General features: G+C 39.3%; 1 protein-coding gene across 1 annotated transcript in view; it reads left to right on the top strand.

Moving 5' to 3' along the window:
* TRPM1 (transient receptor potential cation channel subfamily M member 1) overlaps positions 1–12,902 on the top strand; it is a 90,217-nt gene extending 77,315 nt beyond the window's left edge. The window contains exons 22-27 of the mRNA XM_057399073.1: positions 496–747; positions 1,435–1,609; positions 6,250–6,394; positions 8,187–8,386; positions 9,480–9,612; positions 11,531–12,902. Of these exons, the coding sequence (XP_057255056.1) occupies positions 496–747; positions 1,435–1,609; positions 6,250–6,394; positions 8,187–8,386; positions 9,480–9,612; positions 11,531–12,809 (2,184 nt within the window). The 3' untranslated portion in view covers positions 12,810–12,902. The remainder of the gene's footprint in view (positions 1–495; positions 748–1,434; positions 1,610–6,249; positions 6,395–8,186; positions 8,387–9,479; positions 9,613–11,530) is intronic.
* Positions 12,903–13,244: the final 342 nt, after the last annotated feature.

Below are 13,244 nucleotides of genomic sequence, written 5' to 3'. Positions count from 1 at the left end.
AGCCTTTCAATAAGGGCTTGTAAGAAAGAGAGAGGCTTTTTACCAAGCCCTGTCAGGACAACACCTGTTTTAAGCTGAAAGAAGAAAGGTTTTGATTGGACATAAGGAAGAAATTTTTTACTATGAGGATGGTGAGACACTGGCACAGGGTGCCCAGACAAGCTGCGGCTGCCCCATCCCTGGCAGTGTTCAAGGCCAGGTTGGATGGGGCAACCTGGTCTAGTGGAAGGTGTCCCTGCCTGTGGCAGGGGGTTGGAACTGGATGGGCTTTGTAGGTTCCTTCCAACACAAACTAGTCTATGTTTCTGTGAAAAGGAAATTCTGCCTGCCGGTGACTAAAACTATTGCTGCTTGAGACAAATTTTGCTGGCAGTAGAGGGGGTCTCGGACACCTATTGAATGCGACAAAGTTGATCTTCTCTCATGACCATTGCTTCAAAAAGGTAACTGAATGTTTTTCCTAATGATTTCTGTGTTGTTTATTTTTTATTTCAGATTCTGATGTCAGAGCCTGGCAAGCTGAGCCAAAAAGTGAAAGTTTGGCTCCAGGAATACTGGAATATTACTGACTTGGTGGCTATTTCAGTATTTATGATAGGAGCAATCCTTCGCCTGCAGAACCAGCCTTACATGGGTTATGGAAGAGTGATTTACTGTGTAGATATCATATTCTGGTACATTAGAGTACTGGATATCTTTGGTGTGAACAAATACCTGGGACCTTACGTCATGATGATTGGAAAAATGGTTAGTGCCTAAAGTGCTGTAAATTGTGTATTTCAGAACTTCATGGGAAACTAAATTCAGTTCTGTTTAAAAAAGAGGGTTTCCATCTGAGTAGGGCTCTGAATAAAAGCTATGACAAGGTTGCCATGTGAATTTCACACACATGAGATGCTACTGTTAATACTCCTGCTAATAATAGCTTCATTTGAGAGGGATTCTTTTTTCTGTCTTTTTTGGTTTGTTTGTTGGTGGTTTTTTTGAACCAGCCTTTGGAAACCTTTTCACTTTGCCTGCCTCCTGTCTCCCAAAGCCATATAGCAATAACAGGTGGCTGATACACTGGGATCATTCACAAAACCATCAGCTGTGGACAGGAGATGATACAGCAATGATAATGTCACCTCTTTGCAACCACAGAAGAGGGCTGTACTGTACACACTCGATACAAAACAGCGTAGGGATAGCAAAGGCTTTAGCATTGTCTTTGTAAACATATATCTAGTATTTCTTTAAATAAGTGTTTTAGCTGCGTTTTTACATGTGCTCAATTCATGAGCAGTAGTTAAAGAGTAATGCCAAGAAAATTATCCAGGGAAATTTGTTTGTTCTCTTCATACTTTCTTGTTTACTTTAATGCCTGCTGGCAGACTGGCATGCTGGTGCTGCTGTACTACCTGGTGACAATACCTGTATGGTCTCTCCGGGCAGATGATCGACATGCTCTACTTTGTGGTCATCATGCTTGTGGTTCTGATGAGTTTTGGAGTAGCCCGACAAGCTATCCTGCACCCGGATGAAGAGCCATCTTGGAGACTAGCTCGCAATATCTTCTATATGCCCTACTGGATGATCTATGGAGAGGTGTTCGCAGACCAGATAGACCGTAAGAGTAGAATTCATAGTAAGAGTCTGTTTCCTGTTTCTGAGGCAGATGATCAGATCCAAATTAACGGTTGGTTTTAATTTGGAAGTACTGTTTTGTTGTTGTTGTTTTCTTGTGGCAGACTCCATAGACTGAACAATTTTCTGTTCCCCACCTGCATGCCCTCTCTCAGTTTAGATTCAAATTCAGTTAACACTGAGAGTGATATATTCTGGAATACTCTACTGTCCATGAGTGTTCTGTTTACTTGCAGGGATCATCAGAGATCATTCTGAAACATTCTTTTGAATCAGTGTTTTACTGATAGTTCCAAAAAAAAAAAAGACCAAATACCTTGGCCAGGAGATGGAAATACACACACCCTTTCATCTCCAACCCATGCACAGGCAACGAGCTAATACATTTTTACTCCCATTGGTACATCTGTCTATTTTCCAGAAATGTTTCCATTTCATGAATCACTCATGTTCTTTTTTTTCTACAGCTGTAGAAAACAGAAAAGGAAAACTCTGCCTGATTAGCTTTGGGTGTGGAAGTAACCTTCCTTCTATAAAAGCTGCACAGTTTAAACAGTAACTGTCAGTATTTTAGAGAAGATGGAAACTGTCACGTTACTGCTAGTTTTGTGTTAATATCTGAAATTTGGACTGTCAAACATGCAGCTGGCCTCCTATAGTGTGTATCACATAGTTTGCACTTTATTTGAAATAATACAAGCTGTTCCTTCAGCTTTGTGTATGTTATTTCGACCATCTGCAAATATTGCTAAGTAGTAGAGTGGAAGGCTGAAGAAACTTACATCTAAGTTCAAAACCTGTAAAAATCCATGAGCATGAAAAACCTTAGTACCGAATGTAATTCAAGTGTACTTTAATTGCTTAGAAAGGAATAAAATATGTCATTAGTCTGTTTCTGAACAGCATACACTTGCAAAGATCACATCATCTTTGTTTTCCTTATGAATGCTTGTCTCATTAATGTAACTTACGATGCAGTAAATTACTCCTGACAAATGAAAGGTTAGACAAGTATTATCTGATACTGCAGTTTGAGTGCCCATGATAAGCCAGGATAAGCTCAGCATCTCTCAAGTGGGTTAATTCTCCCGGGGCAAGGAATGGACTGTAACAGGGTATCCCTTACCATTGTGGCTCATAATGTGCATTCGATCCCATTTCACTTCAAACAATGTAGATAGTTTGATTTCTTCATAAAACAAAACTCACACCTTGCCAACAATACTGATCTCTTTAGTGTAAGTGGTGTGCCAGATGTCTGATGCTTCCGGTTGTTTCTCAGTTACATACTCTGCATTCCTTGAGCTAAAAGTCTTTCTTCAGCAGCGTGAAAGATTTAGGGGCAAAGTTCAGGCTTTGCAGTAACACAAATTCAGTCTAGCTATACTTGTTCCACTGACCTTCCCATGTTGGAAGCTTCGCTGTATCAGTAGCTTAAACATACGCTAACTTGGAAATGTGTGGTTTTGTTATTTTCTTGTTGTTTTGATATTGAAATAGAAATGGCTGTGCAAGGAGTTCTGTTGGTAGTACTAGACTGCATTACAGTTATTCTGTACATTTCTTATATCTAGAAGTCTATGGAATGACTTCTGAAGTTCTCTTTGCTTTCAATCAGAAATTTTTACTCTGACCTTTCCGTGGTTCTCTGTAAACACCACAAAAGCAGCCTCAGAAGTCACTGGGGAATGATTGCATGGGCAGTCTAACCTGACACTGTGGTAAGTGCTTATGGATAGTATTGCCAAGGCCCACAAGTGTAAACAATTTATGGCAAAGTATTACATGAAGTTTTCCATCTGAAAGAAGGTAGTTGGACTTCTGTCCATAGCTTCATTGAGGATAAGATGTCACCTAAAGATGAAGATCACAAATCAGAGAATTGTTGAGGTTGGAAGGCACCTTTGGAGATGATCTAGTCAAACTTCCCTGCTCAACAACAGGGTAAAATAGAGCAGGTTGCTCAGGGAGTGTCCTGTCAGGTGTTTCATATCTTGAAGGATGAAGACTGTGCAGCCTCTCTGGAGAACCTGATGTAAATGGAATTTTCCATATTTCTGTCTTTGCCCACTGCCTCTTCTCCTTTCACTGGATACCACTGAGAAAAGTCTGGCTCTGTCTTCTTTACTCCCACACACCCATCAGGTGTTTATAACATTGGCAAGATCTCCCTTGAACCTTCTCTTTTCCAGGCTAAATTGTCCCTGCATTCTCAGCCTTGCCTCATTTGTCAAATGCTCCAATCAGCTAAATCTTTGTGGCCCTTTACTGGAGTCTATCCAGTATGTCCATGTGTGATTTCTGTGGAGAACTACAGAGCCCAGAACTAGACATAAAAGTCCAGATGTGGTTTCACCAGAGCTGAGTAGAGGTGACAAATTAGCTCCCTTAACTTGCTGATAATACTTTTCGTAATGCAACCCAGGATGGTCTTAGCTGGTTCACTCCGTTTAGATGCCCATGAGCAAAAAGTTTGTGGCACCTGGTACTCAACAGCAACATATTCTTAACACTAGAGAAGCCTGAGTTTCCTTCAGTAGCGTGATTTTTGTTACAGCCACCATTTAGGGGTTGGCAAGCAAGTATTTGTGCCGGTAGTCACAGTTCACTGCACTACCCTTATTGTGACTATTAATGGGAACACAGTTATTCAGCAGCTGGCAGATCCAAAGCTAGGGTGGTTCTTAAAAAGGAGAAAATGTTTCCATAATAGCTAAAAGAATGGTTTTGTGTGATAGCTTCAAGTTGGTTTGTGTTAGTGGTGGCTGCCAGTTTTGTTTGCTTGCCTAAAATATTGTGTATATTTAAATGATCATCTGCCAGAAGCATTTTGTGATTTATTTTTAATATGAACTCACTGCCATATGTAGCACTTGGGGAAAACAATGTGAAAAGGAAATTGCAGAATGCAGTGCATTTTTAACCAAGACATTGTTTCTAAGCATGTCTCTAATGTTCTGACTCTTGAATTGCTTATCTTTGCATTGTGGCAAAACTGTATTTGCAATCATCTTTTTTTGTTTGTTTTTTTTTCTATATTATCCTATTTTCTTTCTTTCTCTCCCTGCCTCCGCTTCTATTTCATTCCCTTGGAATACTTTTCAGTCTATGCCATGGAAATTAATCGTAAGTCTCTGTGCAAAGCCAATCATCTCATTTAGCTGAATATATTCGTTAATCTTCACTAGATACTGACATTTTAATTATAGGGCTCATCCAATATTCAGGCATGAATCTTGGTTTTGTACTTTAATAGTTTCATTTGAAAAGAAGCAGAGCAAAAATATTTTAATCCAGATTGCAATTCTGTGGTTGCTGTCTTGTTTCTAGTTCATTGACAGTTCTCTTAAATTCTGATGTACAAGTGTCATACAATTAATACAATTGTACAAATACAAAAATTAATACAATTAATTCCCTTTGATTACCTAGACACAGTGTCAGTGTTCTTTGGCAGTACTTTCATTGATTCACTTGCCTTTCCTGTTACACTTAGGCTAAGCAGGAAAAATGTAAGTTTGATGGTTGACAAACAAGTAAAATCTGTTTTATTAATTATAGTCTGTAATGAACTCATTGTCAGGCTTAGTATTTCCTAAGATTTCTGCTAAAGAACATGTGGTTGGTATACACTTCACCTACTAAGTGGTTCCAAAAGATGGCCTTGTATCTGAAATCAGACATGCTGACACTGCACTTAGAACAAGCTGGCTGCATTCACCCACCTCAAGGACAGTTCTCACCCCAGAACCACCTTTATCCTCCGGATTACTTCAGGCAATTGTTTTCTCTCAGTTTGATCAATAGTCTCAATTTTTGTATCATTCTCATCAGTCTGTTTTGCTGTCACTGTATTATTTTCATTTTATATTTTTATCTCTTTGGTTTAAAATTTGATGTAAAATTTAGAATTATTGTGAAAAATAAGGGAAATGGAATTGTCCCTGAAGTGGCAGCAGGGTCACCCATGGGTGACTTCATAGCCCTGCACAAGACAAATGCCAGTGTGGGGCCCATTGAGGGAGTCCAGGAAGGGGCAAAAGAAGTCAGGACCCAGCACAAGAAGGGTCCATCCAGGGGACAAGCACAGATCCCAGGTCCACCCAGGAGGCAGGGACCCAGGTGCAGACCCAGGTGAAGCTGGGCCAGGACTGTTAAGGCCTTGTTAGTACATTCAGGGCCCCAGTAAAAGTTTAATTTATGCTCAGCAATCTGGGATCACTGAGTGGATCTCTTTATATGTTTGGCAGGGTATGCACACAAGTTTGGATGAGAATTCTTTTTTAATTCCACTATTAATGTGCACATATGCACATTAAGATCTTGTCCTAGACTGTTAATTTGTGAGAAAAAGAAAATCCATCTAAATCTGAAGAGAGAGCCACACCGTACAGTGAACTTGGAGCTGTCTCTCTGTTCACTATTATGGGAAATTATTTTTGTATGCTGTAGTTAGAAGCAGAATTTGAAGTAGATATTACACATACTTGCTACTGAAAATAAACTGACAACATTTGTTTACCTTGGCAAATTTTATGCTTGTGTCATCATTAAATAAATGTGAATGTTTTTTGTAAGTATCAGGCAACTTGTGAAAAATAACCTTTCCTATTTTTTCTTCAGCTCCCTGTGGGGACAATCTTTATGATGATGATGGTAAACGCCTCCCTCCATGTATACCGGGAGCCTGGCTCACTCCTGCTATTATGGCCTGTTACCTCTTGGTAGCAAATATCCTGTTGGTAAACCTGCTGATTGCTGTCTTCAAGTATGTAAATAATCATGCATTATCTTTAGTTTCCTAATGTGAGAGAGTTTCTGTGAGAGCCTGTTAACTGGTTTTGCAAGGCTTTGCATTTGCACTCAGAATCTAATGACTGTATGAACATGACTGGCAAATACTTGGCATGGTGTATGCACTGGGAAGGAGTGGAGGGAAGGTTGCTTTGAATTTGCCAGCAATTGCAGTAATGCATGTGAGAGAATCTGGCTGTTTCCAGTCACTATTTAGTGGCTAGTGACAGGCCTCAAGATTGTTCTGCAAAGGTCAGAAACAGAATCCATGAAATCTACATACATAGGGAAGCCCATGTAGGCACTAGGAAACATGATTCAGTGATAGGATGAAATCTGAACATCCAAAGCAGGAGCCATTTCCTCTATCACTTCATCATCTGGAATAAAAATAAAATAAAAAAAAAGAGACTTGAGATACCTACTTGTAAGACTTTCTGAACAGTCCATCTGAGGCAAGTCGTTGATCCATAAATACATAGTGTTGGAGGGCTTTTTGGCATAGGTAGCTGGTGTCACAACCGCAAAAATAGTTCATTTTGTGCCCAGAAATCTACAGTTCACAAAACCTGTCTTTCATTTGATGTATGTAGCTTTAAAGGTCATGAATTTTCAAGTGCTTAAATGCCAGTCACATTGCTAGGGAGAAGGGGAGGAATCTTACAGTGGTAGCTATTGTTGACTGAAGGACCAAGGACTCAGCAGTGCGGGAGGTAGGTCATGCTGTTAACTCCTGCCATCCCACCATGACTGCAACGGGGTGAGACCTAGCTGGGGAATTCCTGCTATGCATAAGACAGAGAATGAAGGCAGATTGCCATTGAGTATTGGTAAATATAATCTTATGTACGCTTAGCCAAAAGAAACAAAAAACTATGTGTACTCAAGAATTCTCTGGTTTCAAAGAGGTACTTTAGCTGGTTTTGTGAATGTAGATAATCTAGAGCACAGAAAGTTAGAAAAGAAGTGGACAGAAAATGTAAAAAAGGAAGTACCAGTATCATCAAAATTATCAGAGAAGTGAAGTGAGCTGTCTGAGCTTACTTTAAAACAGTTCAAAAAGTTTTGTCTAAGTCTGCTTTCTCTTAGTATTCCATAACCATGGCTGTTGTTATCTCTGAATTGAATATTGTCACTTCTTCATATCCATTGAATTACAAACTGAAACAGCTTTGCCACACCTTATTTTGGTGTAGAAATGATGAGGCCATGGCTTCCAAGAACAAATTCCTTTACAAGAATATGCACCATGTTTTCAAGTCAGAGGTGCGAGTGAATAAAGCTTGAAATTAAGACATTTTGTGAAAACTTGAAATTTTCTATGTAGGTCAAGCTGATCAGCATTTTAAAGGCAAACTGTGTGAAGCTTCTGGGTTTAGCATACAAAATACCTTTCACAGATTTAATACTTTGTAATATCAAAGACTGGTATGTGTCAACGAAACCCCAAAATAACAATTATGTGATTGATATATCGTGCAAGTTTCTTTTCACTAACACCTAAAGGACTTTGTACAGTAGAAGCAAATAGTCTAAGAGGTGGACTGTTCTGGGTGGTGCGTAAGGGATGCAGAGCACTTACGAGTACTGAAATCGTGACTTCTAGCTAATCATGACTTCAGCAAGTTCAGCAGCATCAACAGAGAGCTGAACCAAAGAAAGTCATGTCCCCTTATGTTGTTATTTAGCCGCTGCTTTTTTCAACATAATACTTGCTCGGTGCTAAGTAAACTTAGGAGCCTAATAGAACCTTTGTTCCTTTTCAGCAATACCTTCTTTGAGGTAAAATCAATATCTAACCAAGTGTGGAAGTTCCAGCGGTACCAGCTGATCATGACATTCCATGACAGACCTGTCCTCCCACCACCAATGATTATCTTCAGCCATATCTACATAATCATCAAGCGAATCTGCTGTCGCTGCAGGAAGGGTGAAGGAGACCAGGATGAGCGTGACAGGGGACTGAGTATGCATGAAACCACTGTGTTGAGCAATTTCCATTGTATTAGCAGAAAGCAGCAGCTTTTCCAATGCTGAATGGTCAAGAGTATTTGCAGAAGACAGTATGGGAAAAATTTGTATCACATTCACAGCTCTTAAGCTTTGAGGGCTCTTGAGAGTACACAGTGCTGTGCTGCTGCTGCTGACTTTCTTTAACATGTTTCCTTAAAACAGTGAGATGGCATCTACTTAATGCAGTCTTAGCAGGTTCTAGTGAAGTTCTTATGTTGGGAGGGGCATACAGGAAATTGAGAAGAAGGGATCACAGTTTTAAATGTCATCTCTGATTGCGATCAACCTGTGTCTAAGAGTATCCCTGCTTCCATTTCTCCATGTTAGAGATTTATCTGGCATCTCACAGGGCAACAACGAGGATGTCTTCTAACATACTCTCTAATTGTTCATTATTATGTTCATTATATGCCTCGCTAAAATAATCAGATGCTCACAATTATCCCTGTATTTGTACATTTCAGAGGAACATTGCTGCACAATACGATTGAGCTAAAAAAGGGAAAAAAGTAAATGTAACATTCCAAATACAGAGACAAATTCCAAGAAGGATGAAATGTTCCTAAGAGCAAACATTTCCCTTTGGTTTTCCTTACATTATAATGATTATAATTTTTTGAAGCTCTTATCCAAAGAATGTCTGGGAAACAATCTGTTATATTATCTGCTGCCTGTAACTGGAATCATTTTAAGAACAATATTTGAATGAAGGAACAGTCAAACTGGCAGAGATTGCCCTAGTCTTTATAAAGTAAAATCTAGTCAGGTTGTTCAACGTGTAGCACAGCTGTTAGAAAGTGCAAAGGCCATTGAGAAAATACATGTCTTAAAAGCAGTGATGGTCATAATGCATTATGTTGTCTCCATGACTGCGGCCTTCTTTGGCTAAGTGCTAATTCCCTGTTTACAAAATCACCTGTTCCTTTAGTGCAGGAGTAGAATCTGCAGTATCTCTATGTCCAAGATAATCTGCTAAATTGGATTTAAATTGACTGCCAGAAGTTCAGAAAAAGAAAACTCATATTTTGTTCTTCTGTTTTGCACAGAGTTATTTCTGAATGATGAAGAGCTAAAAAAGCTGTATGAGTTTGAAGAGCAGTGTGTAGAAGAATACTTCCAGGAAAAGGAGGATGAGCAGCAGTCATCTAATGATGAACGCATTAGAGTTACTTCTGAAAGGTACCAATTACAAGAAAAAAACCACACCACTTAACTGGAACAGTAGTGGGGTTTTTGTCTTCATTATAACCAAAATTGAGGTAAAATACAAAAGATTTAGATTTTGAAGAAAACCACCACCAGTTCAGAAGCTGATCTGAATCCTGAGCAAATACTTGTGAAGGTACATCTCTCACGAGAGCAAGCTTTGTGTGGTTCCTGCTGGTATGACACTAAGTCACTAAGGCTGCTGGTTTGGGTAGCTTTGTTATTAGAGCGTTTTTATTCCTGGTAAATTTTTGACCTCTCACTCATCTGCCTACTGGATTTATGCTTTTTATCTGTTTGAGCAAATTATGATTTGCTGAGCTTCCAGCAGCTCATCCAACCATGAGAAACATGTTAGGGCTTAATGACAAAAGCACTGAGGATTCTTCCCTTGGACCTATGGTTTACATTAGGGTCCAGCACTCACGGTTGCTGAATTTTACTGCTGAATTTTACTCTCTACCACAGATTCTCTTGGAAACTTTGAACAAAGCATTTAGCTTTTCAGTCTGAACTTTCCCATTTAAAATGCAGAATATTCACATGTAAATCATTAAGCTGTTCTGAGGACTAGGTAATGTTTGCCTATTGTGTATGCACAGTGATAATGGTAGCAGCAGTTTTTTAGCAGGTCACATGGCAGGACTGTTCCCAAAGCTCTGCCTATTCTGTTAGTAGTTCTCAGTCAAAAGATAGGGTCTTTAGTCACTTCTTTGAAATAATGAAAAATTCTCCCTGTGATGAAAATGATATATAGTTTAAATACTTCCACCTTAATTTAGCTTGTGGTATTCTGATGATGAACTACTCCATATCAATTTCTCTACCTTCCTTCAGTATTTCTTATGAAGAATATTCTTATTCTTATGAAGAATATTATTATTTCTACCTACCTTCCTTTCAATATTTCTTATGAAGTAGCTCTGTGACCCATATAATTCTTTAATAGATAAACATCTTTCTCTTGAAGGGAGGCCCTGATCTTTTTGCATTATTATATGTGAAATTTGAGAAGAGAGAAGTAAATGAAATATGCTACGTGTATTTGAGTAGTTTCTATTGCACTATTTATCCATGGCAATTTGTCAAAATCCTAGGTATTGTGGCGGAGAATAAAGCAGGGCTGGTAAGCCTCACTGATTCACTATGGTCTATGGGCACAAAGTAGATTTGCTTATTTCTCACAGCTTCTTGCTCCAGATACTTTGTCATCTTTTGTGTGTGAGAGAGAAAGAATTTTAATTTCATTCCCACAGTTGCTTTACTAATGTATGATCTCTAAGTCACATTCTAATGCATTACTTTTAAATACATTCTTCTGGTACCATCAGTTTCATTATGATATAAATGATAAAAGAAAATGGGGAAAAGTATTATTTTAATTGAACTAGACAGTAATTCCACTCCATTCTGCTGATAGATAATTGAAAGGTATTTCAGGAGCTAAAGTAATTCCATACACCAGCATATGTTCCCTCTCACACAGTTACAAAATCTGTTTTACAACATGCCTTGATGCTATTTTAAGTCATCTTGTGAGCATGTCATTAGAAAGTATTTTTCATATCATAAATCAATGCTTCACAGTGAAAGAGGACAACTAAACATTAAGTGGGTGGCAAATGGAAATGTTAGTAGTAGGCTGTCCCTAACGGCTGCAACTTTTATACTCTTACGGCATGTAAATAAGGGCAAAGTTCAACTAGCCCTCTGACATGGTGTATAGGTAACAAGAAAATGCACATGTATGCTATACATAGGAAAAAAGAGTGGTACATGGTACACAGCACGAAATTCTGCCTTACAAAGAAATCAGTAGCTGGGTACCTGTGAAAGGTTACTGTACCGTTCCACAGCTTCTGTTCTGTGCTTCCTCTTTTATACCCAACAGAGTTGAAAATATGTCTATGAGGCTAGAAGAAGTGAATGAAAGAGAACACTTTATGAAAGCTTCTCTTCAAACAGTTGACCTTCGACTCTCTCAGTTGGAAGAACTGTCTGGTCGGATGGTGAATGCTCTTGAGAAGCTGGCAGGTATTGACAAAACTGAGCTCACATATACACGTTCACGGGCTTCGTCTGAGTGTGATGCTGCCTACCTCCTACGGCAAAGCAGTGTTAACAGCTCTGATGGCTACAGCATGTACAGATACCATGTCGGAGGTGATGAGCTAGCGTATGATGAGAGTACCGCTCCTATGTCACCAGCTATGGGATTGCGTAAAAAAGCCCATTCTGTTGGTACCAGAGAAGATGGAGCAGACCCAAGGATGCTGGCTCCAGACCACCACACCAGTCTCCATTGTACTTCTAGTGCTAATGCAGTCACTACAGCAGATTACAGTAAATCTACATTAGAAATTGCACAGAATGTTTCCAGACTCCATTCTGGTTCAGGTGGTTCTGAGGATGAAAAGCAGGGGATTTTCAGGAGTGATGGAATGGTTCCTCGAAATATAAACCGGATGGATGCTGTAACAGACAGACAGTCAGAACCAAGATCAAATTTTCAGAACACTAAGTTAAAACTAGAACGTACCAAGTTAGAAGCAACCATCTCTTATCCCTTGGACAAATCTAAAGCAATGCACTATTTTCCTCCTGAAACATTCAGTGCTTGTCAAACCACTATGATGAAGTCAAGGAGCTTTATATTTGCACAAGGTGGGAAGCTGGTTGGAGGAGTTAACAACTGGACCACAGAATACAGTACCATTATGGATCAGGTGTGCCCTTCTACAATTGAACAGTGGGCTACAGAGTGGAAATATGAAGTTGAGCAGCAGCTTTCTCAGGAGCCTCCTCCAGAATACCCTGGCTTTATCTCTGAAGCAGAAATGCAAGCAGAGCAGAAACAGTTACAGACGGACACAGACGATGATGGCACTGTTGGTGAGGCAGATGTGAGTGCCTCTTGCACCTCTATGCCTGCCACTGACAAGGGTGAGAAAGAGAATTTACTATCAGTAAAGCCAGAAAGGACTTCTGGGTTCCCCTCAGTACGGTCAAAGAGTTTGCACAGCCATTCTCGGAAAGGCAAGTCTGTAAAGGACAAATTAAATAGACCAGGACATGCCAGCAGCGTAACTAATCTGGTGGTAGCATTTGGCAGTGCAACAGAAGAACAGAAAGCTAGGCAAGAAAATGCATCGACAGAAACTGAATGTTAAAATGGCTTATGGCCCCTGTTTCACCGACAGTCAACAAAGCAGCATGACTAATTGAACAAATTACGGATTTTAAAATTAATTTCTAAAGAAGAATTTTGTATGTATTTGTTTCTTTTCATTTTAAAACTGAAGTATGTGCTCTCTTCTTAAACCAATGCTTGGTGGGTCAGGTGAAAGGGAGATGTTCTCTCAGGAGCAGAGAAAAAGTAGGCATAGACCACAGATGCCAACAGTATAGATCAATCTTTGTTCCATTTCAGCCTCCCTCATAAGCTCATTTACTGAAAAGCTCTTTATAAAAGCTCTTGGAAGAAGGACAATATTATTATGTAATAATTTAGAAAATGTTTTTTTCTTCTTTTTTATCAGAAGATTTCTTAAACTGAACAAATTTTTAACCAGTCTTGTTTTTTATCCTCCCTTATGCAGCTGGTT

The sequence above is a fragment of the Pezoporus wallicus genome, unplaced genomic scaffold (genome assembly GCF_028554395.1).
Source record: "Pezoporus wallicus isolate ANWC-B61680 ecotype Strahan unplaced genomic scaffold, APGP_CSIRO_Pwel_v1 contig_3952, whole genome shotgun sequence".
NCBI classification, from domain to species: Eukaryota; Metazoa; Chordata; class Aves; order Psittaciformes; family Psittacidae; genus Pezoporus; species Pezoporus wallicus.
This window is presented reverse-complemented; position numbering and strand designations above follow the sequence as displayed.